Source organism: Bos indicus, chromosome 7 (genome assembly GCF_029378745.1).
Source record: "Bos indicus isolate NIAB-ARS_2022 breed Sahiwal x Tharparkar chromosome 7, NIAB-ARS_B.indTharparkar_mat_pri_1.0, whole genome shotgun sequence".
NCBI lineage: Eukaryota > Metazoa > Chordata > Mammalia > Artiodactyla > Bovidae > Bos > Bos indicus.
Genome location: NC_091766.1, coordinates 95,880,418 through 95,908,078, shown reverse-complemented (window position 1 = coordinate 95,908,078; position 27,661 = coordinate 95,880,418). Strand labels below are relative to the sequence as shown.

The following is a 27,661-nucleotide window of genomic DNA, read 5'->3' as shown; positions in this document are numbered from 1 at the left end:
GGTCCGGTATTCCCATCTCTTTCAGAATTTTCCACAGTTTATTGTGATCCACACAGTCAAAGGCTTTGGCATAGTCAATAAAGCAGAAATCGATGTTTTTCTGGAACTCTCTTGCTTTTTCCATGATCCAGCAGATGTTGGCAATTTGATCTCTGGTTCCTCTGCGTTTCCTAAAACCAGCTTGAACATCTGGAAGTTCACAGTTCACATATTGCTGAAGCCTGGCTTGGAGAATTTTGAGCATTACTTTACTAGCGTGTGATATTAGTGCAATTGTGCGGTAGTTTGAGCATTCTTTGGCATTGTCTTTCTTTGGGATTGGAATGAAAACTGGAGAAGGGAATGGCAAACCACTTCAGTATTCTTGCCTTGAAACCCCATGAACAGTATGAAAGGGCAAAATGATAGGATACTGAAAGAGGAACTCCTCAGGTTGGTAGGTGCCCAATATGCTACTGGAGATCAGTGGAGAAATAACTCCAGAAAGAATGAAGGGACAGAGCCAAAGCAAAAACAATACCCAGTTGTAGATGTGACTGGTGATAGAGGCAAAGTCCGATGCTGTAAAGAGCAATATTGCATAGGAACCTGGAATGTTAGGGCAAATTGGAAGTGGTCAAACAGGAGATGCCAAGAGTGAACATCGACATTCTAGGAATCAGCAAACTAGAATGGACTGGAATGTGTGAATTTAACTCAGATGACCATTATATCTACTACTGTGGGCAGGAATCCCTCAGAAGAAATGGAGTAGCCATCATGGTCAACAAAAAAGTCCGAAATGCAGTACTTGGATGCAATCTCAAAAACGACAGAATGATCTCTGTTCGTTTCCAAGGCAAACCATTCAATATCACGGTGAGCCTATGCCCCAACCAGTAACGCTGAAGAAGCTGAAGTTGAATGGGTCTGTGAAGACCTACAAGAGCTTTTAGAACTAATACCCCCCTCCCCCCCAAAAAAAGAGGGCTATAAAAACTTTCAATTTAAATGACTTTTTTCTTGTACCTTGACTTTATCCTCTACGGGTTTATTCTCATCTGGATCAGGCTGTCTTTGCCCGAGACTGTCAGAAAGTTGATCCAGGGCATCGTCAAGTTCTTTGTTGTCACGCTGCTAAAAAGTAAATCTGAATTAGTCACTGGTTAGCCACCTTAGGTCACCTGCAGCCCCAACAGTGCCTCTGAGACTTCCGTAAGCTCGTGGGTTTTCCCCAGGGAGGGGGCAGGTGGCAGAGACGCCGGCTCTTTGTCCCTCGCTTCACTCAGCACCTCTCTGCACCTGTCTACCCTCCCCACCCCTAGATGCATTTTTCTTCCTAGAAAATAGGTCCTTCCTAAAAAGATGGGGTTCTTGGCCCGATTTCTAGAAGTCTTATGATGCCTTCAATACATGTAACATTATGTTCCCCGCAAAATCACTAAGTTTACTCTCTGATTCCCAAGTGTATTGTTGTAAATAAAGCTTTATACCTAGTTTTAATGACAGCTTCAAATAAAATATTAACAAAAACTAAAAACTCTGACGGAGGAAGTGATGGGAAAGGGATCATTCTAAAACATACTGTGGAAGGCCAAAAAGGTTTTTTGATTGTGGATGTTTCTTAACAGCCTCGATCACTATTCTAGGGACTCCTAAAATCCGAGTATTAAGAACTGAAGTGTAAACGGCAGCCTGGTTATTAATGAGTCTTCCTTCTGTTGCACAGGGACTTTTGTCACTGTGGGTGTGTGTGCAGACATACACACAGACACATGGAGAGAGGGCATTTTACTGGTTTTAACTGCTTCATGAGCGCCCAGGATTATAGCAGCGAATGGTGGCGCAGCCCACAGCCAGATCTGGGCTTTGTCATTGTGCCTCTGGATATTTTCAGATGATCCCACGACTGACCCAACAGGAGGAAAATTCACTCAGAATCTCAGAGTGCAGCAGGAAGCAAGCTTTGATGCTACATCAAAAGGCAAGGGAGCCTAGCTGACTTCACTCAAGCTACTTCGTCTCCAACTAGCTCATGAAGCACTTCTATCTCAGCCCAAGGAGCTGGGGGTTTGGTTTAGGGCAATCTCTTTATCTTTTGATGTGCCGTGGTCTCCTGCATCATGTATAATTTGGTATTGTAAAGAAAATTAATCAAGGAAGTCAGGAAAAGCTTTGGTCCCACAGTCTTGCCTCAGAACATGTAAATAATTAAAACGATATTGACACTGAGGTTTTTCCATTACTAGCATGAAAATGACAAGTTTTTACTGGTATGACTGGGAGGAAAACAATGCTTTTCTACCAGGAATCTGTGATTTGGTGGGCAGAGAGAAGCTCAAACACTGAACAATTCCTTAAAGTAAACTTGAGGTTAAATAATGAGTAGTACTTACAGCATGTATCAGAAAAAATATAAAGGAAGGAAACATTGTCAAGAAAGCGAAACAATTAAAAAAATCTGAATATATACACAATATGCATTATTGCACTTCAATTCTAATAAAGCAACAATATATTAAGCTCCTTCAGTGTGTGTAAAATACTTTCACAGGAATTGTTTTATTTAATCATTTTAGATAATCTCTGTCATCTCCCTATCTTGCCAGTCTTACCTCTTCTGAAACAGAAGGTGACTGTGGTAACAATTTTGTTGACCCTCTAGTTGCTGCTCAAAAACCAAGTACTTATAAGCCATGCTGCTTACCGCAGTGCTGGGGGGTGGACCGGCTGCCTGGGTGGTTGGAGCTGGGGTTTGGGAAACCACTTCAGAGACGACAGCTGAAAGTTTAGCATCTTCAAATTGCTTTTGTAAGAAAACAATCACGAAAAAAGATTTGACCCGTAATATGTTGTAGCAAATTATGCCCACAATGCCATTACTTAAATAAAACCCTCGGGACAGCTTTATGATGGTTGTTCTCTTGATCCGAATGGAAGCACAGCAACACAGCAGCTTAAGAGCCATTTTATTCTACTTTCTACTCCAAGCATTATTTTATACACTTTCCTATTTTCTCTTCCTGCTTATTATCCTAAATATTCAATAAGCTAAGTATTTAAGAGTTTTATGGCTTAGACATTTCTTGTTGCACATTTAGGCTGATGGAAGTGTTTTAGCTTTGCTCTTTGTAATGAGTTGCTCTGAGTAAATTTTAGAAGTGGTTCTCTCTCTGTATGGTGCTAGCTATATTGCGCCAAATAACTTCTCTTTAAAAGCTGCTAGAAAATCATGCTGCTAAAAGCAGTGAATGGGTATGCCTGTCTCCAGTAGCCTTGCTTGCCTAAATTAGATACTTATCCTATTTTTAATTCTGTATAAGTGCTGCTGCTGCTGCTGCTAAGTCGCTTCAGTCGTGTCTGACTGTGCGACCCCATAGACGGCGGCCCACCAGGCTCTCCTGTCCCGGGGATTCTCCAGGCAAGAACACTGGAGTGGGCTGCCATTGCCTTCTCCAGAATAAGTGCTACTGTTGCTTTAATATTTGGCACACAGGATGAGGTTTCAGTTGTATCATTTTTTCTTAATGTTAAGTAGTATATTATTTTAGAATCTTTCTGAAATAATGACGTTTCTCACTTTAAAGATATACTAAATCTGTCATCGATGGGTTATTTTCCCATTGGCTTTTGGCTTCACTTTCTGAATCAGAACTTTACTTTTTAACATTACTGTATAATAAATCCTGGCACTTAGTTGGCTTAATCTTCCCTAAAAATAAAATGCTTTTCAGTTTTTTCCATATCTTTACGCATTTATTTTTCAAATATATTGGACAGCTCCGTTTTAAATTCTCTTTCCATGCATATACTTGACAGAGTGCACGGCCACTGGCTCTATTAGTTACACTGTTGAAAACATCCCGTGTGCTGGACCGTATTTCCTGATGGAATTCATCTTTAATGGCCACAATGGGTTGAGGGCCGCTAATTTCATGACTGTTTCCTCATCTCTCATGTCGGATTCTAAGTCACAGGTTTCCACTTATTTCTGCTACCCTAAAAAGTGAGGCACTAAAACCAGGACTCTCAGGAGACTTACAGGCGATGATGTGTCTGAGGGGACAGTGAAGTCCTTGGACAGAGCATCGAGGAGGACGTCTTCACTCAAGGGCTGCAAAGAACCAGGAGACGTGTCAGCAAACGCTACCTCGTCAGTCTCCTCTCCAAAGTACTGTCACTGCATATATGCTGATCAGCTCATTACACAGAAAGCTCTGCCCTTCCTAAATTAACCATCAGGACTAAAGGAGAAAGATACACTCAGAGAAAAACTGGCTTGCTTACTGGGAGTGGTTCCTTGACCTCTTTTGGCAGCAGTGGTTTTCCGTCTTTATCCTGTGCAGGCGGAGAAAAACATGGCATTGAGTCATTTCACATGTATTCTAAGTGTGCACTCTGTAAACAGCATAAGAGGTTGACAGGTTATAGCTGATGATGTACATTATGAAGTCGATTCCTCATTCCAGGAAACAGATTCTCTCACCAGGAAATAGGCTCTCATGAGCTCATGTCAAGAAACAGCTGACAGACATCCCCTAGGCATGGGGGCTGTTAATGGGGCTTGCCAACTCCAGAAGCCCACGGACAATGGCTACTGTGGTGTGTGGCACAGCGTGCACAGGACACAGAGGGAACACGGGGATGAGACCCTCGCTGGCCTGGGGAGGGGGCTTTGCACGAGTTGCCTGGGAAAAGCCGGGTAACTTTAGAGGCAGTGCATCCAACCACTGTGCACCGACTCTGTGCCAAGCACCGATACCAAGCACTGGGAAAATTCACCCCAGGGGTATGACGCTCAAAACTTACAGTTCAGATGATGCCAACCTTCAAATGACCCTAAGTGCCACTTCTGAGTAATGGGACAAAATCAATAAAGCATTTGGGGCTCTTTAGTAAAAGGCGATTTATAAATAAATGGTAAAATCCCATTTATCTACACATGCAAAAATGTGTAAGCACAAGATTCTCTGTTTGTACACACAGTTAACCCTTGGATAACTGCAGAGGTTAGGGCACGGACATCCCAAGCAGCTGAAAAAAATCCATGTGTAATTTACACCTGGCCCTCAGTATCCTCAATTCCGTATCTGTGGATTCAGTCAACCACAGAAGGTGAGATGCTGTAGTGTTTACTAGTGAAAAAAGTCCCAACAGAAGTGCACCCAGGCAATTCAAACCCGTGTCACTCCAGGGTCAACTGCACAGTTCCCCTGATACACTGATCAAGGTGGTTTTCATTTGCTTTAACATTCGAGGAGATGCAGAGGTCAAGAGTATCACCAGCTTCCCTTTTCTCAAAGTGCTTTCCCCCATTTCCACGTCCTCTGTGTCCTCATGGACCTTCTAATCACTGTCCAGTTAGGAGGGGAACAGAGCCCAGGGTGCGCTCTCTGCCACCCCTTAGCTGCCAAGGCAGCAAATCTCCCAAGGGGCACACAGGAGTGGGGACAGGGGGCACACTTGTTCCACACTCACACTGAGATCATCCCAAGTTTGGAAGGGGACACCTGCAGTCTACCTTGGGGAGCTGACTCTCCTGAGGAGGCCTGATGGGAGCAGTTGAAGAACAACACAAGATTTAACCCGGAAATCAAGCAGCACCTGGACATGTTATGAAGCCATAGGTAATTCATAATGGGTGAGATCCATAGTTGAGGATGAGACAACCACAGAATAAAGTGGTCAGGAAAGCTAACTGGCCACGTTCTTAGAAGTTACGATGAAAATCCAGCAAAGGGAGAGAGAAAGTAACCAACCTCCAACCTCCTACTCTAAAGAGAGTTACAGGCACTTGACCAGCTTTATCGAATGTGACAGCTACTTACGGGCCACGTGGTCTAAGAACCTTATAAACATACAAGCCCAAACAAATAGAAATGCCATGGTTTCGACTGAATTGTGAAATGCAGAAAGGAAGCAGACTAAAGGGACCCAGCATAATAAACTTTCGATCAGGGAGAGCGCTCAGTATAGTTCCTATCTTTGCCACATAAATGGACTAGTGCAAATCGATGAATACAAAGAGTATCAATTTGATTTTCCTGCATTATTCATAAAGTCTGGTAGAATATTCTCTTAAGTAGTGGTCTCTCCCATATCACTTATTCTGTACAATCTGTATACTCAAAATAAAGGAAATGGGTCAATTTATCACTGGCTATATTGAGTTGCTCAGTCATGTCTGACTCTTTGCAACCCTATAGACTGTAGCCTGCCAGGCTCCTCTGTCCATGGGAATTCTCCAGGCAGGAATACTGGAGTGGGATGCCATTCCTCCTCCAGGGGGTCTTCCCGACCCAGGAATTGAACCTGGGTCTCCTGCATTGCAGGCAGATTCTTTACCATCTGAGCCACCAAGGAAGGCCATATTGCTCACTATAATACAATGTCAAATGGGCTGTTTTTCAACTTTATCTAAGTTTTGTAAATCATTCTTTAGGAAGTAATTGGTTCTCAGACGGTCAAGCGTCTGCCTGCAATGCGGAAGACCTGGGTTCGATCACTGGGTTGGGAAGATCCCCTGGAGAAGGAAATGGCAGCCCACTTCAGTATTCTTGCCTGGGAAATCCCATGGACGGAGGAGCCTCGTAGGCTACAGTCCATGGGGTCACAAAGAGTCGGACACGACTGAGCGACTTTACTTTCCTTTGGTTTTCCTATCTATCCATATAAAGATTTCCTGAGTTTTGTTTATTTCTGGTATTGTAACAAACCACACATCAGACAAGAAAATCTTAGACTTCTTTCCCCTAAGGAAGGAGTGACAGGCCACTGACAAATATTTTAGCTTTACAGTGGGTGTGCTAACAGGATGTGAGTTAAGTAATACTACTTGATGTTTGAAATACTAAGAAACATGACTTTTATATCCCAGGTCTGTTCCATGTCCCTTCTTTATGTATATGAAATTCAATATGAATGAAAATAAGTTAGAAAAAAAGATCCCGGCCTGTTTACCTTGGCTTCTTCTAATCTGTAATCAGGAGGAATCGTTTCTTCTTTTTCACCAAGTTTCTCACGATCCTCTTCTTTGGCTTTCTCCTGAATAAAAATTAAACCGTTTTCAGTGTTAGTACCTCGTTCTCTGATAAAGTGGATGCCTGAGTGACTAAATCCGAGGTCAGTGACTCCACTGTGAGGTTCCCACAGCAACTGTATCTTTGACGCTGTATCCTCCTGGGTTAGCAGGCTCAGAGACCACTGTTTTCAGCCTGCCGGGTTAAGGGGCAGCTGTGAGGAGCGGCAGGCAGTACCACTTCCCGCCTTGGTCCTTGGCGGGTGGACAACGTGAGACTCAGAAGCCCGATCTCTGCACACCGGCCACCCACTGCCACACCTAAACACTGGCGCTCGCTCTGCTTCATTTATTAAGCAGGACATGCATCGTAACAGAGGGGTCCAGCCGGCCGTGTGCTGCAGGAATTTTTTTTTTTTTAAACTGATTTATTTGGGGAGTTGGGGTGACCAATGATAGCTCCTTTCTAGAAGTTTCTGAGCTGCCATTACCTTGACTTTATCCTCCACAGGCTTTCCGTCTTCTGGATCTGCTTCCTTTTTGCCCAGGCTTCCAGCCAAGGCTTCGACAGCATCGTCTGGCACCATGCCCTTCTGAAAGCACAGCAGCGGGTATACTAAGTAGATGGTTAACCATGCCTTTTAAAAGAGACTACAACGAACAACTCAGATGAGCACATCCTTCTTTCAGGCCTAGATAAGAAGCACAGGTCATCTTTTAATAATTTGGAAAATCTACGGAATTAGAATCTAGGTTTAAAAAACCTGACGTGTTAAAAATGAGGGCAAGCTTCTTACATTAAACATTAAGAGTGTGCAATTTGTGAGCTGGCACTGAGAAGCTTATAAGATCTAACCAGCACTCTGGTTCAGGAATAAGGCAGTTCACTGAATGGGGAGGACCACGGAGAAGCCGAAAGCCAGGAAAGAAGAAAAAGACATGATCTTCAGGCAACTGTCCTAGAGATGGCACAGGAAAGAGGCCCAGAAAAGCCCTCGAGAGGACGTGTTTCCCATTGAAACAGCCAGACCTGCCCTGGAGGCAGTGACTCTGGCTGAGCCTGTAGGCACAGAAGCCTGCATTCTCTGTGTGGCTTCTACTGGTCAGAGTGGACTCACGCCAGTTCAGATGACGGTCTGTGTGACCTACTAACCTGAGTGACACAGTGAGAGCAGTCTGCCTGTGGTCCAGCTGATGAAAATGAAACATGCTCCCTAAGATACAGTAATAACACCGGACACAGTGTTATTAAAAAAAAAAAAAAACAAAACTGGATGAACACAGAATGTAAATGGCATAAAGGGAAAATAAAGAATAAATTATGTTTGGGCTAAAAGATAGGACTGCTACTGCTGCTAAGTTGCTTCAGTCATGTCCAACTCTGTGCGACCCCATAGACGGCAGCCCACCAGGCTCCCCCTGTCCCTGGGATTCTCCAGGCAAGAACACTGGAGTGGGTTGCCATTTCCTTCTCCAACGCATGAAAGTGAAAAGTGAAAGTAAAGTTGCTCAGTTGTGTCCGACTCTTAGCGACCCCATGGACTGCAGCCTACCAGGCTCCTCCGTCCATGGGATTCTCCAGGCAAGAGTACTGGAGTGGGGTGCCATTGCCTTGAGCTGGCTTTTTTCAAACCATAGGTCACGATCCATACGTGAGCAGCACTTAAATCAATTTAGCAGGTGCTGGTCAGGCTTATTTTTAATGAAGAATATAAAACTGAACACATCATGCATATCAAGGATAAGTACCATTGACTAAACTATTGTTTCTACTGTGTGGGTTGCAGAATTGATGAATTTCCCACAGTTGGTCTTGATCCAAAGTAAAGGCTCCTGAATTAAACAGTCTCAAAGATTATTCTTATCGTAAAAGATATATGACCTCACATGGAGTACATATTGGAGTAAAAGCGTCTTTCTGTTTTCTATAGCTTAGCTACCCTCCTAAGTAAGAAAACTTGTTCTGCTGCTAAGCTGCACCACAAAAGATCACCAGGGAATAAAGGGCAGTTAAGTGGGAAGGGATTTATCACCATCTAGTGGTTAGATTATTCATTGGAAAAGGATTGATGCTGAAGCTGAAACTCCAATACTTTGGCTACCTGATGCGAAGAACTGACTCACTGGAAAAGACCCTGATGCTGGGAAGGATTGAAAGCAGAAGGAGAAGGGGACGACAGAGGATGAGATGGCTGGATGGCACCACTGACTCAATGGACATGAGTCTGAGTGAACTCTGGGAGTTGGTGATGGACAGGGAGGCCTGGAGTGCTGTAGTCCATGGGGTCACAAAGAGTCGGACACGACTGAGCAATTGGACTGAACTGAGTGGTTGGAAACTCCATAGATTTTTTTTCCCCCCCAGGGACAACAAACACCCCTGATGTCTTCAACCTGCTTGGGATTGTAACCAAGAGTTGCTGGGGTCCCCAAGTCTTAGCCAAACAATCTCATTGCTACCTGATCCCAGTCACTTGCTCACACTTTTGTTTTCTAGTCTCTGCTGCAGAATCTTTGGAAACCAACGCTGCCTTATTCTGTGTCCTCTGATTCAAGAAATAAGTGAAACAGCATTAGAAGAGCTAGGAGAAGCAGCAGTCTTAATAACTAATGAATCTAGAAACAGGACTACGGACAAAAGCTTCTATCTCCATTGTCAAGTTCAGAACTAGAACTCAAATCTCCGGAAACTTTCTTTTTCTACCACAAGAATGCAGACAGCAGACACTCATCCCCGCCCTCCTGGCTTACTGTCTGCTTTTGCTCGTTCATCCTCCAGCCTCTCTGGAGTTCTCTGACCTTTATCACATTCTGTGCCTATTGTTTCTGGCTCCCGTGGGCGTCACAACCCCAGAAATGCCAACTGACCTCAGTGGTGAGAAACTCCGCAACCGTGGTAACCAGAGTTGGTGGAGTAGAGGCCCAGGAGAGGGGGTAAGAGAATGGCTCTTTTTTTTTTTTCCCGCTCTCCAATGCTTGAGTCTCTACAGTCAAGGTAAAGTTGGAAAGGAGCTAACTTGCTCTTAAGCCCTGGCAGTCACACTCAGGACGACAGGTAGTGGCCATGTTTAGGTACGAGAGTTCTGCACTGGAATGTTGGCTACTGTCTTTTTGACTCCAGTCACTGACTCTGTGCCTACTCCCTGCACAGTCTCTGCCAAGATTCTCTCTCCCACTTCTGTTCTTTACCACTCTGGCCTGTGGCTTGACTCCCACAACCTCATAGTTTTTGGAGGGTACCCTGAGAATCTCCCACGCCAAAAAGGAAGTCACGTCCTGTCCAAGGCAGGAGGAAGGCTGTGACGGGATTTGCCGATGGCACCCAGGATTCCCTGGCAGGAAGCACCCACTCGGGGTACCCAGGACACACGTCCCACACCTTCCCCAAGGCCCTCTTCTCTCAAACAACTAAATGCACAGACCCCAGTATCCCAAGGGCTCCACACCTCTGTGCTGGCCTGACCTGGGCTCACTGGTCTCCCCAGGAAACAGTGCTGTTCCCACTTCTCAGCAGGATCCTGTCCTCCACATGCAAGCCTTTCCAAGTTCCACCAGGAGAGGAGTTTCTTCACCCACTTTAATTTTTCCACAGGAGAATGATCCAACTGAGCTGTGAGTGTCAGACCTGGCCCATATCCACACTAGGCTTGAGGGGGACTGAGTGCAGGACCCTATTTTAAATCTAGCTGAGATTCTGAAGGGTGAAGTGAATTGCTCAAGGTCCATTCAAAGTTCATTTTCCTCATTAATAAGAGAGACATGATCAAAACAGACTTCACAGTGTCCTCATGAAAATTTAATGAGAAGATACTGCAAAGTATCTAGAAAATAGTTATTTAGCCTGTAGATTCACTAAGTCTATAGTAAGGAAACATAGTTCCATCAGCTGGTATCCTCTGAGTCAGAATCTACTTGCTAATGAAAACAGAAGAACACAGATTCAACCAGTTAAATATCACACTTCATACAAAAGTCAAAAAGTCAGAGACACAAAAAGAAGAAAGGGAAAGGAAGTGAGTCCATCTGTCGCCATTCAGTTGGGAGAAAAAAGGAGTCATGATGATAAAGGTTCTTCTGTGTTCTTCTGTGTATTCACAGAATTCTATGTATACACAGAACTGTACAAAAAAGATCTGTATGACCCAGATAATCATGATGGTGTGATCACCCACCTAGAGCCAGACATCCTGGAATATGAAGTCAAGTGGGCCATAGCATCACTATGAACAAAGCTAGTAGAGGTGATGGAATTCCAGTTGAGCTATTTCAAACCTTAAAAGATGATGCTGTGAAAATGCTGTGCTCAATAAGCCAGCAAAGTTGGAAAACTCAGCAGTGGCCACAGGACTGGAAAAGGTCAGTTTTCATTCCAATCCCAAAGAAAGGCAATGCCAGAGAATGTTCAAACTACCACACAATTGCACTCATCCCACACGATAGTAAAGTAATGCTCAAAATTGTCCAAGCCAGGCTTCAACAGTATATGAACTGAGAAATTCCAGATGTTCAAGCTGGATTTAGAAAAGGCAGAGGAACCAGAGATAAAATTGCCAACATCTGTTGGACTATGGAAAAAGCAAGAGAGTTCCAGAGAAACATCTAATTCTGCTTTATTGACTACGCTAAAACCTTTGACTGTGTGGATGACAACAAACTGTGGAAAATTCTTCAAGAGATGGGAATACCACACCACCTTACCTGCCTCCTGAGAAATCTGTATGCAGGTCAAGAAGCAACAGTTAGAACTGGACATGGAACAACAGACTGGTTCCAAATAGGAAAAGGAGGACGTCAAGGCTGTATGTTGTCACCCTGCTTATTTAACTTACATGCAGAGTACATCATGAGAAACGCTGGGCTGGAGGAAGCACAAGCTGGAATCAAGATTGCCGGGAAAAACATCAATAACCTCAGATATACAGATGCTGCTGTTGCTGCTGCTGCTAAGTTGCTTCAGTCGTGTCTGACTCTGTGCGACCCCATAGATGGCAACCCACCAGGCTCCCCCATCCTTGGGATTCTCCAGGCAAGAACACTGGAGTGGGTTGCCATTTCCTTCTCCAATGCATTTAATTGAAAAGTGAAAGTAAAGTCACTCAGTCGTGTCCGACCTTCAGTGACCCCATGGACTGCAGCCTTCCAGGCTCCTCCATCCATGGGATTTTCCAGGCAAGAGTACTGGAGTGGGGTGCCATTGCCTTCTCCGATATACAGATGACACCACCCCTTATGGCAGAAAGGGAAGAACTAAAGAGCCTCTTGTTGAAAGTGAAAGAGGAGAGTGAAAAAGTTGGCTTAAAATAGTCACAAAACTAAGATCATGGCATCTGATCCCATCACTTCATGGCAAATAGATGGGGTAACAATGAAAACAGTGACAGACTATTTTCGGGGGGCTCCAAAATCACTGCAGATGGTGACTGCAGCCATGAAATTAAAAGACACTTGCTCCTTGAAGAAAAGCTATGACCAACCTAAACAGCATATTGAGAAGCAGAGAGATTACTTTGCCAACAAAGGTCTGTAGAGTCAAAGCTATGGTTTTTCCAGTGGTCATGTATGGATGTGAGAGTTGGACTACAAAGAAAGCTGAATGCTAAATGATTGATGCTTTTGACGTGTGGTGTTGGAGAAGACTCTTGAGAATATCTTGGACTGCAAGGAGATCCAACCAGTCCATCCTAAAGGAAATCAGTCTTGAATATTCACTGGAAGGACTGATGTTGAAGCTGAAACTCCAATACTTTGGCTACCTGATGCGAAGAACTGACTCATTGGAAAAGACCCTGATGCTGGGAAAGATTGAAGGCAGGAGGAAAAGGGGATGAAATGGTCGGATGGCATCACTGACATGATGGACATGAGTTTGAGTAAACTCCGGGAATTGGTGATGGACAGGGAGGCCTGGCATACTGCAGTCCATGGGGTCGCAAAGAGTCAGACACAACTGAGTGACTGAACTGATGATAAAGGTGCAGACTTTTCCATCAGGACAGTCAATAAAAAGTGCTTCTGGCTGTTGGTGGGGCTCCAAATCAGCTTGAAAGACACAAGAAAGTGAAGAAGCATGATTATCCACAGTAGCTGAGGAGCTAGAAAGCATGTCAAGAGGTTAAAAACAAAACCACCTGAAATAGTGGAAACCTTTAAATCTAGCCTGAGTTTCCAGCTCCTCTCTGGAGCTGTATTATCCTCTCTGGAGGATAATATCCTCCTCCTTGGAGGAGGATAATACCGCTATCTAAGATTTAATTTTTATCTTGTTAGAACAAGGTAATACATTGGTAATACACAGCAGGAAGGGCAGGGGAGGAAGAACACTGCTTTCTCAAGACATTTCCCAAGGCCCAGAGGGTCACTCACCGCTGGAGCTGCTGTGGGCGGAGCCGACTGCACAGAACACATGGAGGTCCGAGGCACGTCCTCTGCCACGGGCACGGGGGCAGCAGCCGGGGATGCCTGCAGAAAGAAGCAGGCACAACGAAGGATTTCTGAAATACCCAGTTATTAAAATGGGACAACAATGAACCAACAATACAGTCTGCTACCCTACCCGCCGTGAGCATGATTTTCTTGAATGCCTAAGGATCTTGAGCAGTGAATAACTCAAGGTACGTTAAACCTCTGCAGCTACCACTACGTCACTTGGTTTTACCTTTTACCTTAGGTGGGTTACTTAACCTCTCTGAGACACAGTTTCCACATCTGCAAAATGAGAACAATGACAGTACCTACATCTCAAGGCCTTTAATGAAACAAAACACGCTAAGTGCTTTGCATAGTACGTGGGAACACAGTAAGCGCAAAGATTGTTATCAACTGTCATTATTTAGATGATTTGCCATCATATAATACATAATGTTATATAACATAATATTATATAGCTGTACTATATATATATATTGCAATTATGCAATATTTAAATATATCATGTTCATATATCTAACAGCACCCTGTCAGTTGTAAATAGCTAGGTACAAACGCAAGGTGGTAAGACTATCCCAGGGGTTCTCAAAATGAGGTCCTGCGACCACCAACCTCAGCACTGCTAGGGAACTTGTTAGAAATTCAAATTCGTATGCCCCACCTTAACATACTAAATCAAGAATTCTGGGGGTGGGGCTCAGTAATCTGTACTTTGATAAACCTTCCCAGTCATCTTGATGCACACTGAAGTTTGAGAGTCACTATCATTTTGTCACAAGAGTAAAATTTCAAACAGGTTGCTTTTATTCCAGACATTTATGGAAGCAAATCCTATATGCAAGGTGCTTACCAGATGATCATTAATAGTGTATGATCTCTTCTTTCAAGAAATTTACTATGTAAAAATATGTACACATGTGAGAAGTAAAGACCAAAGCAGCTAAAAGCTTGTTTGCAACAAATGTCCCAACAGGGATATAAAAAGAAAGCATGACAGACTTCCCTGGCGTGTTGTATTCTGCTTCTTAAGAGTTGGAAGTGTGGTAAGGTTTGGGGAGGGACATGTGGGAGACAAAGGCCATATTTTAGCAGAGCCTTTTAGGGCTGACTACAATTTTAGCTGATCTAGAATTTGGAGAGATTATTCCAAGCAGAAGGAACCACATGAGAAAAGCTTGAAGATACATAAGTACTTACTATCAGAGTTTAGTGATGGGGGACACATCTTGGTAGGGAAGGAAGCTGGTGGTGGTGGTGTTTAGTCGCTCAGTCGTGTCCGACTCTTGCAACCCCGTGGACTGTAGCCCGCCAGGCCCCTCTGTCCATGGGACTGTCCAGGCAAGAGCACTGGAGTGGGTTGCCATTTCCTTCTCCAGACCCAAATAAACAAGCAGGAACTTTTTTGGGAAGCTCTTGGCATTGGAACAGGGGGATGTTGTGGCTACAAACATGCCTGAGAAAGAATAATGCCAGTGGACACATGGGGTGGGCTGGAAGGAGACCAAAGACAGAGGCCACGGCCGTCTTGAGGTGATGAGCGATGACAGCTTTAAGTAGGTCAGTTACAGAAGCAAGAAGGGAAAGAAAAGCATTGGTGTGAAGGCTCTCCTGAAGGGAATACTTGATTACAGGACTTAAACTGCAAGAGTATCAGCGTCAGCTTGGGAAAACAAAGCACATCCATAAACAGGCAAGATGAACACAGCATGTGAAAAAATATGGCAAAACAGGCCTTTTCATCAGCTGCTTCCTGTTAAAATACTTTTGGTCCTGGCATTTTCAAGATGATAGACAAACACTGAAAAACGACGAAAACTGGAGATTTTAAGTTTTAGAAACATACCTCTGTTTTTTCATTTGGCTTAGATTGTTTTTCTTTACACTTAGACTGGTCAAAATCTTCTGAGAGTTCATCGATGAGTTCTGATTCACTCAGGGGCTGTAATATAAGGAATATTATATAGTATGAAAAGAAATATTTTTTTTTTATTTTGATAGAAGAAAAAATTCTTTCCTAGAGAAAAAGTTTTCCTAGTTAACATATATTAGGTTGCATTTTAGGATCTAAAACCCAAAGCTAATTTATACAGGGCATACATTTCATTTATCAATATAAGATAAATGTCACACAACAAGTAATGAATACTGAACACCGAGTACCATAAAAAATGTTAAAGGTTTATTCAGCTAAAAGTTTTCCTGATACTTCAATTTCAAAGTAATTTTGTTCAAATAAAACTGCCCATTTCCAGTGAAGAGCTGCATGGTTTTTTTTATGTGATTGCTTTTTCTACTTCCTATTGACTTCCATAATGAATAAGCCAGAGGAAACATAGATCATATGTTCCCTTTCTATGAGAACGTGGGTTTGGCAGGAAAGTTCTGTTATCCCTAGTTCCTTCTGGTGAAGTAGTATTATTTATTTACTGTAATTGGTCAAAATCTCCACATGCCCTAATCTAAGACAGACAGATGGCATGTAATTCAGAAGCTCGGCCCCAGAGATGGACAGGCTGAGTTTTGAGCCCTGGCCTTGCTACTTGCTAGCTATTTGACTTTGGGCTACTTACAGGATCCTTTTATGTCTTAATTTCCTCACCTGTCAAGTGGGGATAATAATAGTGCCTTCCTCATTCAGCAAGTTCTCAAAATGCTAACACACAAACACCATTTAGTGTGGTGTCAGGCACACAGTAAGTGACTAATAAATGTAGTTGCTTAGTATCATCATGACAGGTCACTATGCTGGCTAATACCAAATTAAGTAAAGGTAGTGTAGAATCAGAGCATTTGATGATAAGAATAGGATCAAAGTAAATGCTAATGACCTAATTTGAGGGCCCTCTTGATATCAGCTCCTATGTACAATGAATGTCACCTATAAACTTATAATAGGTAATAATTCATGAGGTAAATAATCATTAAAATGCGTGAAATGGCCAAATGCTGCTGTCAAAGGTTCCTTTCTCCTTAATACTAGGCTGGCATATGAGTCTCCACAGTAAGATCTGGTCTATGAAAATTATCTGTTTATATCTTACAGTTGTATTTTTTTTTTAAGTATCAGAAAAAAACTTATTTTCTCACCTTGGGTTTTTCTTCAGCCTCTGGCAAGAGTGGTTTTCCATCTTTATCCTGTGAATGAAATTGAAAATTCATTTAAAATGAAACAAAAAATTTTGCTTTCTTATTCCATTAAGTTTGTTTTTGAAATTCCAGGATATGAGAGAAGAGACTATCTTTTTCTGATATGTTTGAGTGAGTTTGTATTTCAAATTAATTTTTTAAATTAACATATCAGAATAAGGAGCTGAGTTATAAAAATCAAGACCTAATGCTATAAAGTACAATGTAAGTACTTTTTTTTTTTAAGTTACTAGAAAATAATTTCCATCTTTGGATAGGGAAGTAGAATTTTTTAAAAGGTTCTTTGGCAAGAAAGATGCAGCTTCATCAAAGAAAGGCTGAAAAAAAGGTTTTGATTCTCCAACCAGGGTGAAGAGGTAGATCTCATTCCTATAAAACTGTTTTAGTTGTTTGGACATTCACATTCTAGAATATTTCTTAAAATACTTTATACTTTCCATATATAAGCATTACAACTATTTCCCATCATACATTTATGTGCATTCTTTCAAAGATAAATGACAAATATAATTACAGGGATAAGTCCAGTCTCCTCACACCAAACCAAACCCACTTTCACTGAAGACACTGGTAAATCATTATATGTTTCTCTACCACTTACAAGATCTATGTGCTTTTATCCATTGGCAGTTAGAGAAAATATAAACTCCAAATTATTCCTTCCACTTTAAGGTTAAGGATCTATGTCAAGTATGGTTAATAGCTGAAACACTTGAATTTGTGGGAATTTTAGTGACCACACATGGTCGCTACTTAGGAAACCCTCTTTTAAAGGGTTCAACTGTTCAGGACAGAAAATAAAAGTTTCAGGGTTTCCAGAGTTGTTATCTGAACTTGGCCAGACATGCCCTGAAGCCTCCTGGGGACAGACAGGGCGCCACGGGACACATGGGCAGGAGCAGCGAGCCGCCAGCACGCAACGAGGTGAGCAACGTACTGTGGCCGGTTTTAATCTGTACTCCGATGGGACTGTTTCCTCATCTTCACCACATTTCTTTACTTTCTCTTCTTTGGCTTTTGCCTAAAGAAAGTGGAGAGGAAAAAAAAAAAATTGGATAATACAGGTAAAATAAGACATCACTTTATGTACTCCATGGGTGTTGAGGAGAAGACCCAATCAGATTAAAGGGCCTAGTGAGCGGCCGGGAGGAGGTGGTGTAGGGAGACTGGAGGTGGAGGAAAAACAAGCCAGCCAGGAGTCCCGGGGAGGCGTCCCTGCCCTGTCTCCGTGACCCTGGGAAGCCACCCAGACTTTCTTTGCCTCAGTTTCTTCAGCTGTAAAACGGGGCTACTTCTTTAAGAACCCTTACCTAGCTCTCTTGATTTGTAAAGACCAGCAGAGAAAATTAAATAAATATTCTTGGAAGAAAGTTAAGAAGAGTGCACAAGTTAGTTGCAATGATTTTACAGCCTTCATCTGTCATACTCAATGAGGTACTTACCTAAGGGGGAGAAAAAAAAAAAACAATGCTCAAGAGTGTTAAACTCGTTCAGTGTTAAACAGATGAGAAATGGGAGAGACATCCCATCACAAATCTGGTTGATACATGGATAACTGGTTTTACCTCTTTTACAAGAACTCCCTTCAGTAACACCAAGATTCACTGGATTACTGAACCACGAACAACCGAATGCACGTACGTAGAAGTGCACTGCCGCAGCAGATCAGTGGCTTTCAGGACGGAACGTCTACATTTTAAGTTACTGGTGGGTAATGTGAAGTTTCATGCTATGTAATAATCTGTATCAGTATCAAGACATGGATTTAAATCACAAGCCAAGGAGCTACTGGGCACAAAAGTGTGTGTATGTATGTGTGCGTGTTTGTGGGGTGGGTGGTATTTAGCTGATTCTAGCTCACCTTATTGCTCCCACCTACGTCTCAGCCTAAGATCGTGGTTCTCCATTGAATGCTTAGTTAGTTGATTAATTTTAAAATATTTAATGAGCACTTTTAATAAGCCAGGTACTTTTTCTAGGCTTTGGTATTATAGTTTTATTTTTCTATAGAATAATAGCCGTCATTAAGGGATGAAAGGATTTTTTTAAAAAATGTTTCCAGTTATATTCTATTTCAGGATATAGTGGACATCCTATTACACCGTAGTTCTCCCCAGTTCAGGGATCTGTGAGGTCTCCAGCTATAAAACAGTCCTCATGGAAGAGTCACCCATATAGGACCGTGCCCCGACTTGGGCTTGTGAACAGTGAGTCATATGCACAGCTAGATACCTTTCTATTCCTCTTTGATCTTTATATTTCTTAAATGTCTGCACTGTGGTCTGTATTCAATAGGCAATGAAAACAAACATCCCTGAATTGACATAGTTCCAGACTAGTTAACAGCACTAAAAATGGTGGTGGTTTAGTCACTAACTCATGTCTGACTCTTTTGCAACTCCCATGGACTGTAGCCCGCTGGGCTCCTCTGTCCATGGGATTTTCTAGGCAAGAGTACTGGAGTGGATTGCCATTCTCTTCTCCAAGGGATCTTGCAGACCCAGGGATAGAACCCTGGTTTCTTGCATTGCAAGCAGATTCTTTACCAACTGAGCTACCAGCGAAGCCCTAGAATCTGGGGAGATTAATAATGAGGTATCACTACAGAATAAATATGCCATGGTACATTATTTATGAGAACGACAAGCAGGCATGGACCTCCTCTCTGAAGCATCCCCTGGCGTAGAATGTGCTGGAGTGGCCATGGACTCCTATACAATATCAATCTTTATGGGGTTATCACAGCAGACTAACCAAAGTAGTGAATTCATGATCAGGTACTAAAACTCAATGTAAGGATCCAGAGGATTAGAAAATCTTCATACTTTATATATAATTTAAAAGGAAAACTAGTGGAAAGAGTGAAAAGGAACTATTCTTTTTGTTTAAATTTTAAGAGTTTGCTAGCTTTCTAGAGGAAATTTAACACATTCCCTGGTATTAAAAAGCAGAGACATTACTTTGCCAACAAAGTTCCATCTAGTCAAAGCTTTGGTTTTCCCAGGAGTCACGTATGGATGTGAGAGTTGGACTATAAAGAAAGCTGAGTGCCAAAGAATTGATGCTTTTGAACTGTGGTGTTGGAGAAGACTCTTGAGAGTCCCTTGGACAGCAAGGAGATCCAACCAGTCCATCCTAAAGGAAATCAGTCCTGAATGTTCATTAGAAGGACTGATGCAGAAGCTGAAAGTCCAATAGTTTGGCCACCTGATGCGAAGAACTGACTCATTGGAAAAGACCCTGATGCTGGGAAAGATCGAAGGCAAGAAGAGAAGGGGATGACAGAGGATGAGATGGTTGGATGGCATCATAGACTCAATGGACATGAGTTTGAGTAAACTCCAGGAGTTGGTGATGGACAAGGAGGCCTGGCGTGCTGCAGTCCACGGGGTTGCCAAGAGTCAGACACGACTGAGCGACTAAACTGAACTGGTCCCTCAGAGGGTTAAGAACTTGCCTACAATGTGGAAGACCTGAATTCGATCCCTGGGTTGGGAAGATCCCATGGAAAAGGGAATGACAAACCACTCCAGTATCCTTGCCTGGAGAAGTCCATGGACAGAGGAGCCTGGCAGGCTACAGTCCATGGGGTCACAAAGAGTCAGACACGACAAAGCGACTAACACTTTAATTACTCTACATCCGTAAACCCAAACTGTTTAAAACTTATTTTGACATAACTTGTTTCATATCCACTCATCTGATTTTAGTCACTCCTAAGAGTCTTTTCATCCTGGGATTTATGTCTATACGTTCCCTCCCCAAATTATCATCTTCTTAAATCACCCTAATCAAACAGCCCCAAGGCAGAAGTGCCCTCAGCGGGCTGCCACGGAGCCCTCAGTGGTGGACCCCCAGGGTCCTGCCAGGACCACCCTTTCCTCCAGATGCTGTGCCCCCTCGCACCCTGATGCAATCCAAGTTCCCCTTCTCCCTGTACATTACTTGGTCCTGGAGGACAAAGGCGGCTTCTCCCGCTCCCTTGCCTTCGCCTTCGTAAAGCCTTTCGTGCCATACGGCACCCAGTGAGTCCTCCAAAAAGGTTGACGATAGAAACTGGCCCATTGGGGACCGGGTGGTCCCAGACGGGGGAGCTGCTGAAAGTGACGGAGACCCACCTTCCTCCAGAGACCCGGAACAGGAAGTGACAGCAGAGGCTGCAGCATTGTGACAGCGACAGCCACCAGGTCCCACCTGAGCTGGGAGGCGGGCGCTCCGGAGGGTCTCCCCACCACTGCCTGGCCAAGGGTGGCCCCAGGACATCCCTCTGCTTCCCCTCCTCTTTTCCCCCAAGAGGACTCCTCAGCAATCCCTTAAAAACTGAAACTTAACATGAAAACTCCTCTACCAAACAGGAGCAACTCCCCAGCTCCATACTCTAAATGTGCATTCCTTTTAGTTATAAAGCAATTATTGCTTGATTTTATTCTAATTGGCAACAAGGTTTCAACACTTTTCCCCAGAGTTATATAAAGGATCTCCCACCCCCATCTGCAGCCATCTCCTCTCTTTCTTTATAAATAGAAGCACCTAGAACCCTTTTGCAAAGACAGATTTCTAATTTCCATACGAGCAGACAACCTGTTTCTCATCAGGCCACCACCTCTATGTTATCTTGTTTAGCCAGGTGTCACAAGAATTGGCAAAGGAGATTAGTCGTTCATTTGAAGTATGACAATTCTAGATGGTTTATAAGACAAACACTCAAATATCCTTCCTGGTTGTTAACTCCCTGGCAATAAAATACCTGAATTAGCCAGACCCTGAAAGTATAGCAGAACAAAGCACAGTTCATTTGAGATCTCTAATAAAAACAAAAGTGGTACAAAAGTTCTAAACATATGTTGGGCATTAGTTTCGTAACCTTGTAAGCTGCAGACTAACAGGCTTTGTACGTGAACCCCCAGGTCAGTACCTCATCGACCTCCTTAATGGAGCTGGGGTCGAGCTCCGGCTCCGGCTTCCGGGTGCCCAGGGAGGCTGACAGGGCCTCCAGGGCGTGCTCAGTCATGGCATCCTGCGGAGAAGCAAAGAATTCTGTACATGAAAAACGAGACGCTCTCCTCAACCTCGATAAGCCACCTACTTCTTCATGACATTCACATTTTGTCAGTAAATCTCTAGGAATGAGCTGTGGCTTGAGGAAGGACTCTAGGAAGGCAGTGCTACTTGAAACCCAGCAAAAAAAGGAGAAAGAAATAAGAACTTACCGGTGACAGGAAACATGGGGTAGGACCCGTTTGCACAGTAACGGGGCTCCTGTACGGGTGTGCACTTCACCTCTTAGGAGGTGAGAGGTGCACGTAGAGTAATAATTGTAAAATACTCGTATCAAAGTACTGTGTTTCTTTTTCTAAACTTAGGTCCCTTAAAAATGACTCTGATAACCCTGTCCTGTAGCCCAGCGGAGCCCAGGAAGCAGGGGGCCCTGAAGTGGCTCACAGCTGTAGGAATTCCCACTCTCAGGGGTGTGGTGCTCTCTGCTCCTCCAGATAAAAAATAAACTGGCCACTCCACGAGCCAGAGGCAGAGCAGCACCCACAGAAAACTCCTCCCTGCAGTATCTGGGCGATCTGCAGACAGGGCAGGTCTTCTCATCCAGTCCAGAGCTGCAGGGCCGCCTTTCAGGATTCCTGAGAAGCAGGTTATAGCTGACTGTGGTCAAGGTGAACAGAGTAACTGCAGAAACGCTCCCTTTGAGGGTCACAGGACTCTAGGCCCTTTAGAAAATCAAGTCAAAGATCTGATGTCCCCAGAGAGTGGTGTCTCTGGGGTCCTGCCCTTCTGTGTAATGTAACAGTGAGACAGTCTTTTCCCACAACCAAGGCACATGTGCCAAAATCACCCACAAGCATCTGTAGAAACAGAGAAGGCCTGCCCGACCAACATAAGCCTGACTGGTTTCACTATGCCACGCAGGCCCGAGGCCTGAGGGGAGTAAAGGAGGTCTACGGGTATAATGCACTATTGAGACTCCCCCCGAGTCAGCTGGATCAGCCTCAGGAAACCAAACTGCTATCCAGGGCACCGTGCTGAAGTTCAAAGAAGTAATTATTGATACCTTTTCCACTTTCCTTTTTTTCTCTTGGGGTGGAGCAGCACTTCTGATCACCCCAGCTGACTGAGCTTTTAAAGCCTCTTCTGTAGATTTCTGAAAAATAAAATACAGAAGAAGGTTTGACTGGCAGATGAAGGAAACACATGAACCAAACGGTAAGAACCAGAAGTAAAAAGCCTTGGCATCTTGGGGCTTCCCTGGTGGCCAGCGGTTAAGAGGCCGCCTTGCAATGCAGGGGACACAGGTTCGCTCCCTGGCCAGGGAAGATCCCACATGCATTGGAGTAACCATGCCCGTGCGCCAAGACCACTGAGCCTGTGCTCTAGAGCCCTCGAGCCACAACAACTGAAGCCTGTGCACCTAGAGCCCCGGCCCTGCAACAAGAGAAGCCCCCTGCAGAAGCCTACACATCGAACTAGAGAACAGGCCTCGCCTGCCCCAGCTAGAGAAAGCCCGAACACAGCAATGAAGACGCAGTGAAGTGAAAAATGAAGTTTAAAAAAAAAAAAGTTGTCTTAAAGTGGGAGGTAGTTTCTAACAAGCTTCCCTAAGGGCATTAAAAACCATACCTCTTTCTCAGTTTTCTTTGCATCAGCTGTAGGGGAACTGCAGGTGAAGTCGGATGACAAGGCATCGATGGCATCATTGGGCCCCAGGGGTTTCTAAAGAAACAGGCAGCATGACGGGTCACACATGGGAACCATTTAAGTGACAGAACAGATTACAAACCCAGCAAATGGTGAATGCACTCGTGCGAGTCTTTGACTACCAAAGGAGATACTTAATGAAATAACTCAGATGAAAGCCTATGTTTGGGAGGAAATTGGATGCTCAGTGCATGTTATTTTTCTGTTTCTCTCAACGTACTTGTTATTATGCTGGTAGGATATTCTCATCCTATTTTTAATAATATTTATTCTGTCCTAAAACTTTCTTGTCCCATTCTTCTTTCCCTCAAAAAAAAACTAATTAGGAAATAAACAAGCACTGAAATGACCCCCAACCCCACCCTCTTCCTTTGAATAGATGGAAACTTCATCTGATTCAGAGATCACTATAGTCATAATCCAAAAATACAGAATTGATAACTATTCCCCCAACCAAAGATATGAAAAATGTTAAATCTGATCTTGGAAGACATTTATGTAAACTCACCAAGGAGTCTGGAGGAGGCCCTGCGATCCCTTCTTCTTTCTGAAACAAATATTAGTTTGATGATGCTGAGAAGGCAAGATTAATCCTTACAGTCAGCAAAATGCATACCTCAGTGAATGGGATGGGCTGAACTGTATCCTCCCAAAACTCACATGCTGAAGTCCCATCCCCCAAAACCTCAGAATGGGACTCTATTTGAAGATGGGGCCTTTCAGTTCAGTTCAGTCGCTCAGTCGTGTCTGACTCTTGGCGACCCCATGAACCTCAGCACGCCAAGGCTCCCTGTCCATCACCAACTCCCGGAGTCCACCCAAACCCATGTCCATCGATTTGGTGATGCCATCCAACCATCTCATCCTCTGTTGTCCCCTTCTCCTCCTGCCCTCAATCTTTCCCAGCATCAGAGTCTTTTCCAATGAGTCAGCTCTTCGCATGAGGTGGCCAAAGTAGTGGAGTTTCAGCTTCAGCATCAGTCCTTCCAATGAACACCCAGGACTGATCTCTTTAGGATGGACTGGTTGGATCTCCTTGCAGTCCAAGGGACTCTCAAGAGTCTTCTCCAACACCACAGTTCAAAAGCATCAATTCTTCGGCGCTCAGCTTTCTTTATAGTCCAACTCTCACATCCATACATGACCACTGGAAAAACCATAGCCTTAACTAGATGGACCTTTGTTGGCAAAGTAATGTCTCTGCTTTTGAATATGCTATCTAGGTTGGTCATAACTTTCCTTCCAAGGAGTAAGCGTCTTTTAATTTCATGGCTGCAATCACCATCTGCAGTGATTTTGGAGCCCAGAAAAATAAAGTCAGCCACTGTTTCCACTGTTTCCCCATCTATTTGCCATGAAGTGGTATTGAATTTAATTACAGAGGTAATTAAGGTGAAATGACAACATTAAGATCGGTCTTATTTCAATATGACCAGTGTTCCTATAAAAGGGGGAAGTGACCCAGCGATCCACATAGAGAAAAGACGACATGCAGATATGTACACATGGAAAGAAGATGTAGAGTTATTCCACACGGAGGTATCCACATGTGGAGACCAAGCAGAGGGGCCTGAAACAGAACCAACTCTGCCCACATCTTGATTCCAGTCTTCGAGCCCCCAGAACCGTGAGATAGTAAGTTTCTGTTGTTTAAGCCATCCAATCTGTAACACTCTGACACGGCAGCCCCATCAAACTAATACGGTGAGCTTCAGAGTAATGATAGTTTCACAAGCCCCTTATTTTATCTAAGTTAAAATAATTGGATATATTAATGTGATAAAAATTATAATTCCAAAGAGAAAACAATAAGGTGTAAATACATAACTGTTTAACTTACATTCAGAAGTTCCTTATATTTTGGAGGAAGTGTGGATTCTCTTTTACCCAGTTCCTCTATGTAGGTAGAACTCATTGGATCCTAGGGGAAAAAAAAAGTACGTATAGGGATTTTAGCTGAGAATGTTGTATACATAACTCTCAAATCAAAGTACTATTGCATTATTAACTTATGGAACTATTGAGATTAAATACAAATCATTAAGAAGCCAGCAGTTTATGCAACTCTGAAATTTTATGTTTCTACAGATACTTGCTCATATTTAATTGGCTTAACCCATAAATAATGCTATAAAATATTCAAACCAATATATTAAATTTGATTCCTATATAAAATACATTTTATTTTTAAATAATTTGCATTATCTAATATTTATATACCTATAAAAGAGTAGTTGGTAACAGTGAATTTCTATGTAACTCAATAGATCTAGCTATTTCTTATGTAATGAAAAAAAGTCAGAGTGATATCTCTGTTTTAGCACTCTCCAATCCAATTTTTCTTCCTTGTTTTCCAGAGATAGCCACCACCCCAAATTTATCACATCCATCAGTATAAAGCTGAGTATATTTTAAAACAATTATTCCACATATAAGTATCCATAAACAATATACACCATTTCTTTGCCTATTTTCAAGTGTTACATAAATGGTATCAGATCAAATTCTACTATCATTCTGCAATGTACTATTCTTCATTCAAAAATTATGCTTTTGTAATGAAACCATATTGATACATGAACAAACCATTTTAACCACTATAAAGCATTCCACTTGTCATCATCTTGTTTCCTGTTGAATGCAATTATTTCCAAATGTTTCACCTGTTCTTATAACTCCTTACACACTGTGCAAGGCCCCCTCCCGGGAATCTGTCTAGACGTGGAAGTGCTGGTTAGAGGGAATGCTTATCTTCAGGTGACATCCACAGCCTCTGTCACGTGTCAGACGTCTACACTTGTGCCAATCAGGTAAGTGTGAAGTGCTATCCCTCTGCGTTTTAGTATCATTTTCCCAATTACTAGGGAGACTTTCATGTGTCTACTGGTCAAATTTTCTCCTAATTTTATACTGGATTGTTTTTTCTCACTTTCAAAAATTCTTCATAAACTCTAGAAACAAGTCCTTTGTTGTGTCTGTTGCAATATTTTCTTCCAATCTATGGAACATCTTTCTTAATACCAAAGAATATACAATTGCTTTTTGTGAATCAGGAATAGAAATGAACTGAGGGCAGAAAATATCTAGACGTCAGAATAAGCTCAAGTCACAGGATGGAAATATCTGGAAACCATGAGGATGTAAACCTCGAAGACAGAAAGTAAGTCTTTGTGACTCAACAGAGTACATCCCAGCTGTAGTCTCAGAAGAAACAAGCAATCGGTGTTTGCTGATCAACACAGCTTGCATAGCTCCCTGGGACAGTTTCCAACCACAACACTCATGTTCATTTGCTACCACGGATGCTAACAACATCCTCTTTCTCTTCAAGTGATAGAACACGGTGCATCCTTGCGTGCATCAGGGCGATGACCTACCAGCCCTCTTACTCACTAGGTACGAATCTTTAGAGACATCAAGGTCACGTACCGACACTTCTGGTCCAGTATATGTTGTGTTATCTTCTTTCATCTCTTCAGGTTCTCCTAAAGTGTCTATTAAGTCATCCAGAGCAGTGTCCATGTCTGACTGGAAAACAGAGCAGATATGTAAATGCTACTTGCTGCACATCCTTTACTTTGACATTTTAACCACCAAAAGAAATTCTATGTAGAAAAATACCAAACACCGAAAGTTCTTCAGCTATCAAAATGGTTAAAATCTGGCCTGTAATAGAACTTATTAAAGTCCCAGAATACAGACTCTAGGTTGGCAAGATAGAAAGCCACATTCAAGTAAGAATCACAATTTCAGTAAGTCTAAAGGCATTATTCGGAGAAAGCAATGGCACCCCACTCCAGTACTCTTGCCTGGAAAATCCCATGGACAGAGGAGCCTGGTAGGCTGCAGTCCATGGGGTCGCTAGGAGTCGGACACGACTGAGCGACTTCACTTTCACTTTTCACTTTCATGCATTGGAGAAGGAAATGGCAACCCACTCCAGGCAGGTGTTCTTGCCTGGAGAATCCCAGGGACGGGGGAGCCTGGTGGGCTGCCGTCTATGGGGTCTGAAGCGATTTAGCAGCAGCAGCAAAATAAGCAGCATTATTAACTAGGGGAACAAAGCATATGGTTCATTACGGCTGCCAGACCACTGTACCAATAGTCAAAAGAAAGAAGAAAACAAAATGCAAAGAATGATGACCATGTTGCTATATGAAAAAGGGAAGATGCTTGGTATTTTTTATCAGTTGTTTCCACCTCTTCCAAAAAAAATGCATCTCATGAACGGATTGCCCTGTGCTCTTTTATTCATTTGTGGTTTTCTGTTCACTTGCTTGTCTGAGGATGTTTACAAATAGAAATTTCCTGAAAGGGATGTTAAATTTATAAGAAGCGACAGTTTATTCTGTTGATATGGGCTTAAAATGGTAAAAGAAACAGTGA

At 43.0% G+C, this 27,661-nt stretch overlaps 1 protein-coding gene across 11 annotated transcripts in view; it reads right to left on the bottom strand.

The window, feature by feature from the left end:
• The window catches only part of CAST (calpastatin), a 130,798-nt gene that overhangs the window by 13,454 nt on the left and 89,683 nt on the right, over nt 1-27,661 (bottom strand). For 9 of the 11 annotated variants that reach the window (XM_019965445.2, XM_070792152.1, XM_019965442.2 and 6 more), the window contains 16 exons: nt 26,705-26,803; nt 25,116-25,196; nt 23,784-23,822; nt 23,198-23,290; nt 22,632-22,721; nt 21,486-21,587; nt 17,508-17,591; nt 16,511-16,558; nt 15,267-15,362; nt 13,361-13,456; nt 7,489-7,590; nt 6,940-7,023; nt 4,267-4,317; nt 4,022-4,093; nt 2,687-2,785; nt 1,009-1,116 (listed from right to left, as the gene is read on the bottom strand). In XM_019965445.2, the coding sequence (XP_019821004.2) occupies nt 1,009-1,116; nt 2,687-2,785; nt 4,022-4,093; nt 4,267-4,317; nt 6,940-7,023; nt 7,489-7,590; nt 13,361-13,456; nt 15,267-15,362; nt 16,511-16,558; nt 17,508-17,591; nt 21,486-21,587; nt 22,632-22,721; nt 23,198-23,290; nt 23,784-23,822; nt 25,116-25,196; nt 26,705-26,803 (1,344 nt within the window). The remainder of the gene's footprint in view (nt 1-1,008; nt 1,117-2,686; nt 2,786-4,021; nt 4,094-4,266; nt 4,318-6,939; nt 7,024-7,488; nt 7,591-13,360; nt 13,457-15,266; nt 15,363-16,510; nt 16,559-17,507; nt 17,592-21,485; nt 21,588-22,631; nt 22,722-23,197; nt 23,291-23,783; nt 23,823-25,115; nt 25,197-26,704; nt 26,804-27,661) is intronic. The other 2 variants (XM_019965443.2, XM_019965454.2) reach the window with 1 other exon arrangement.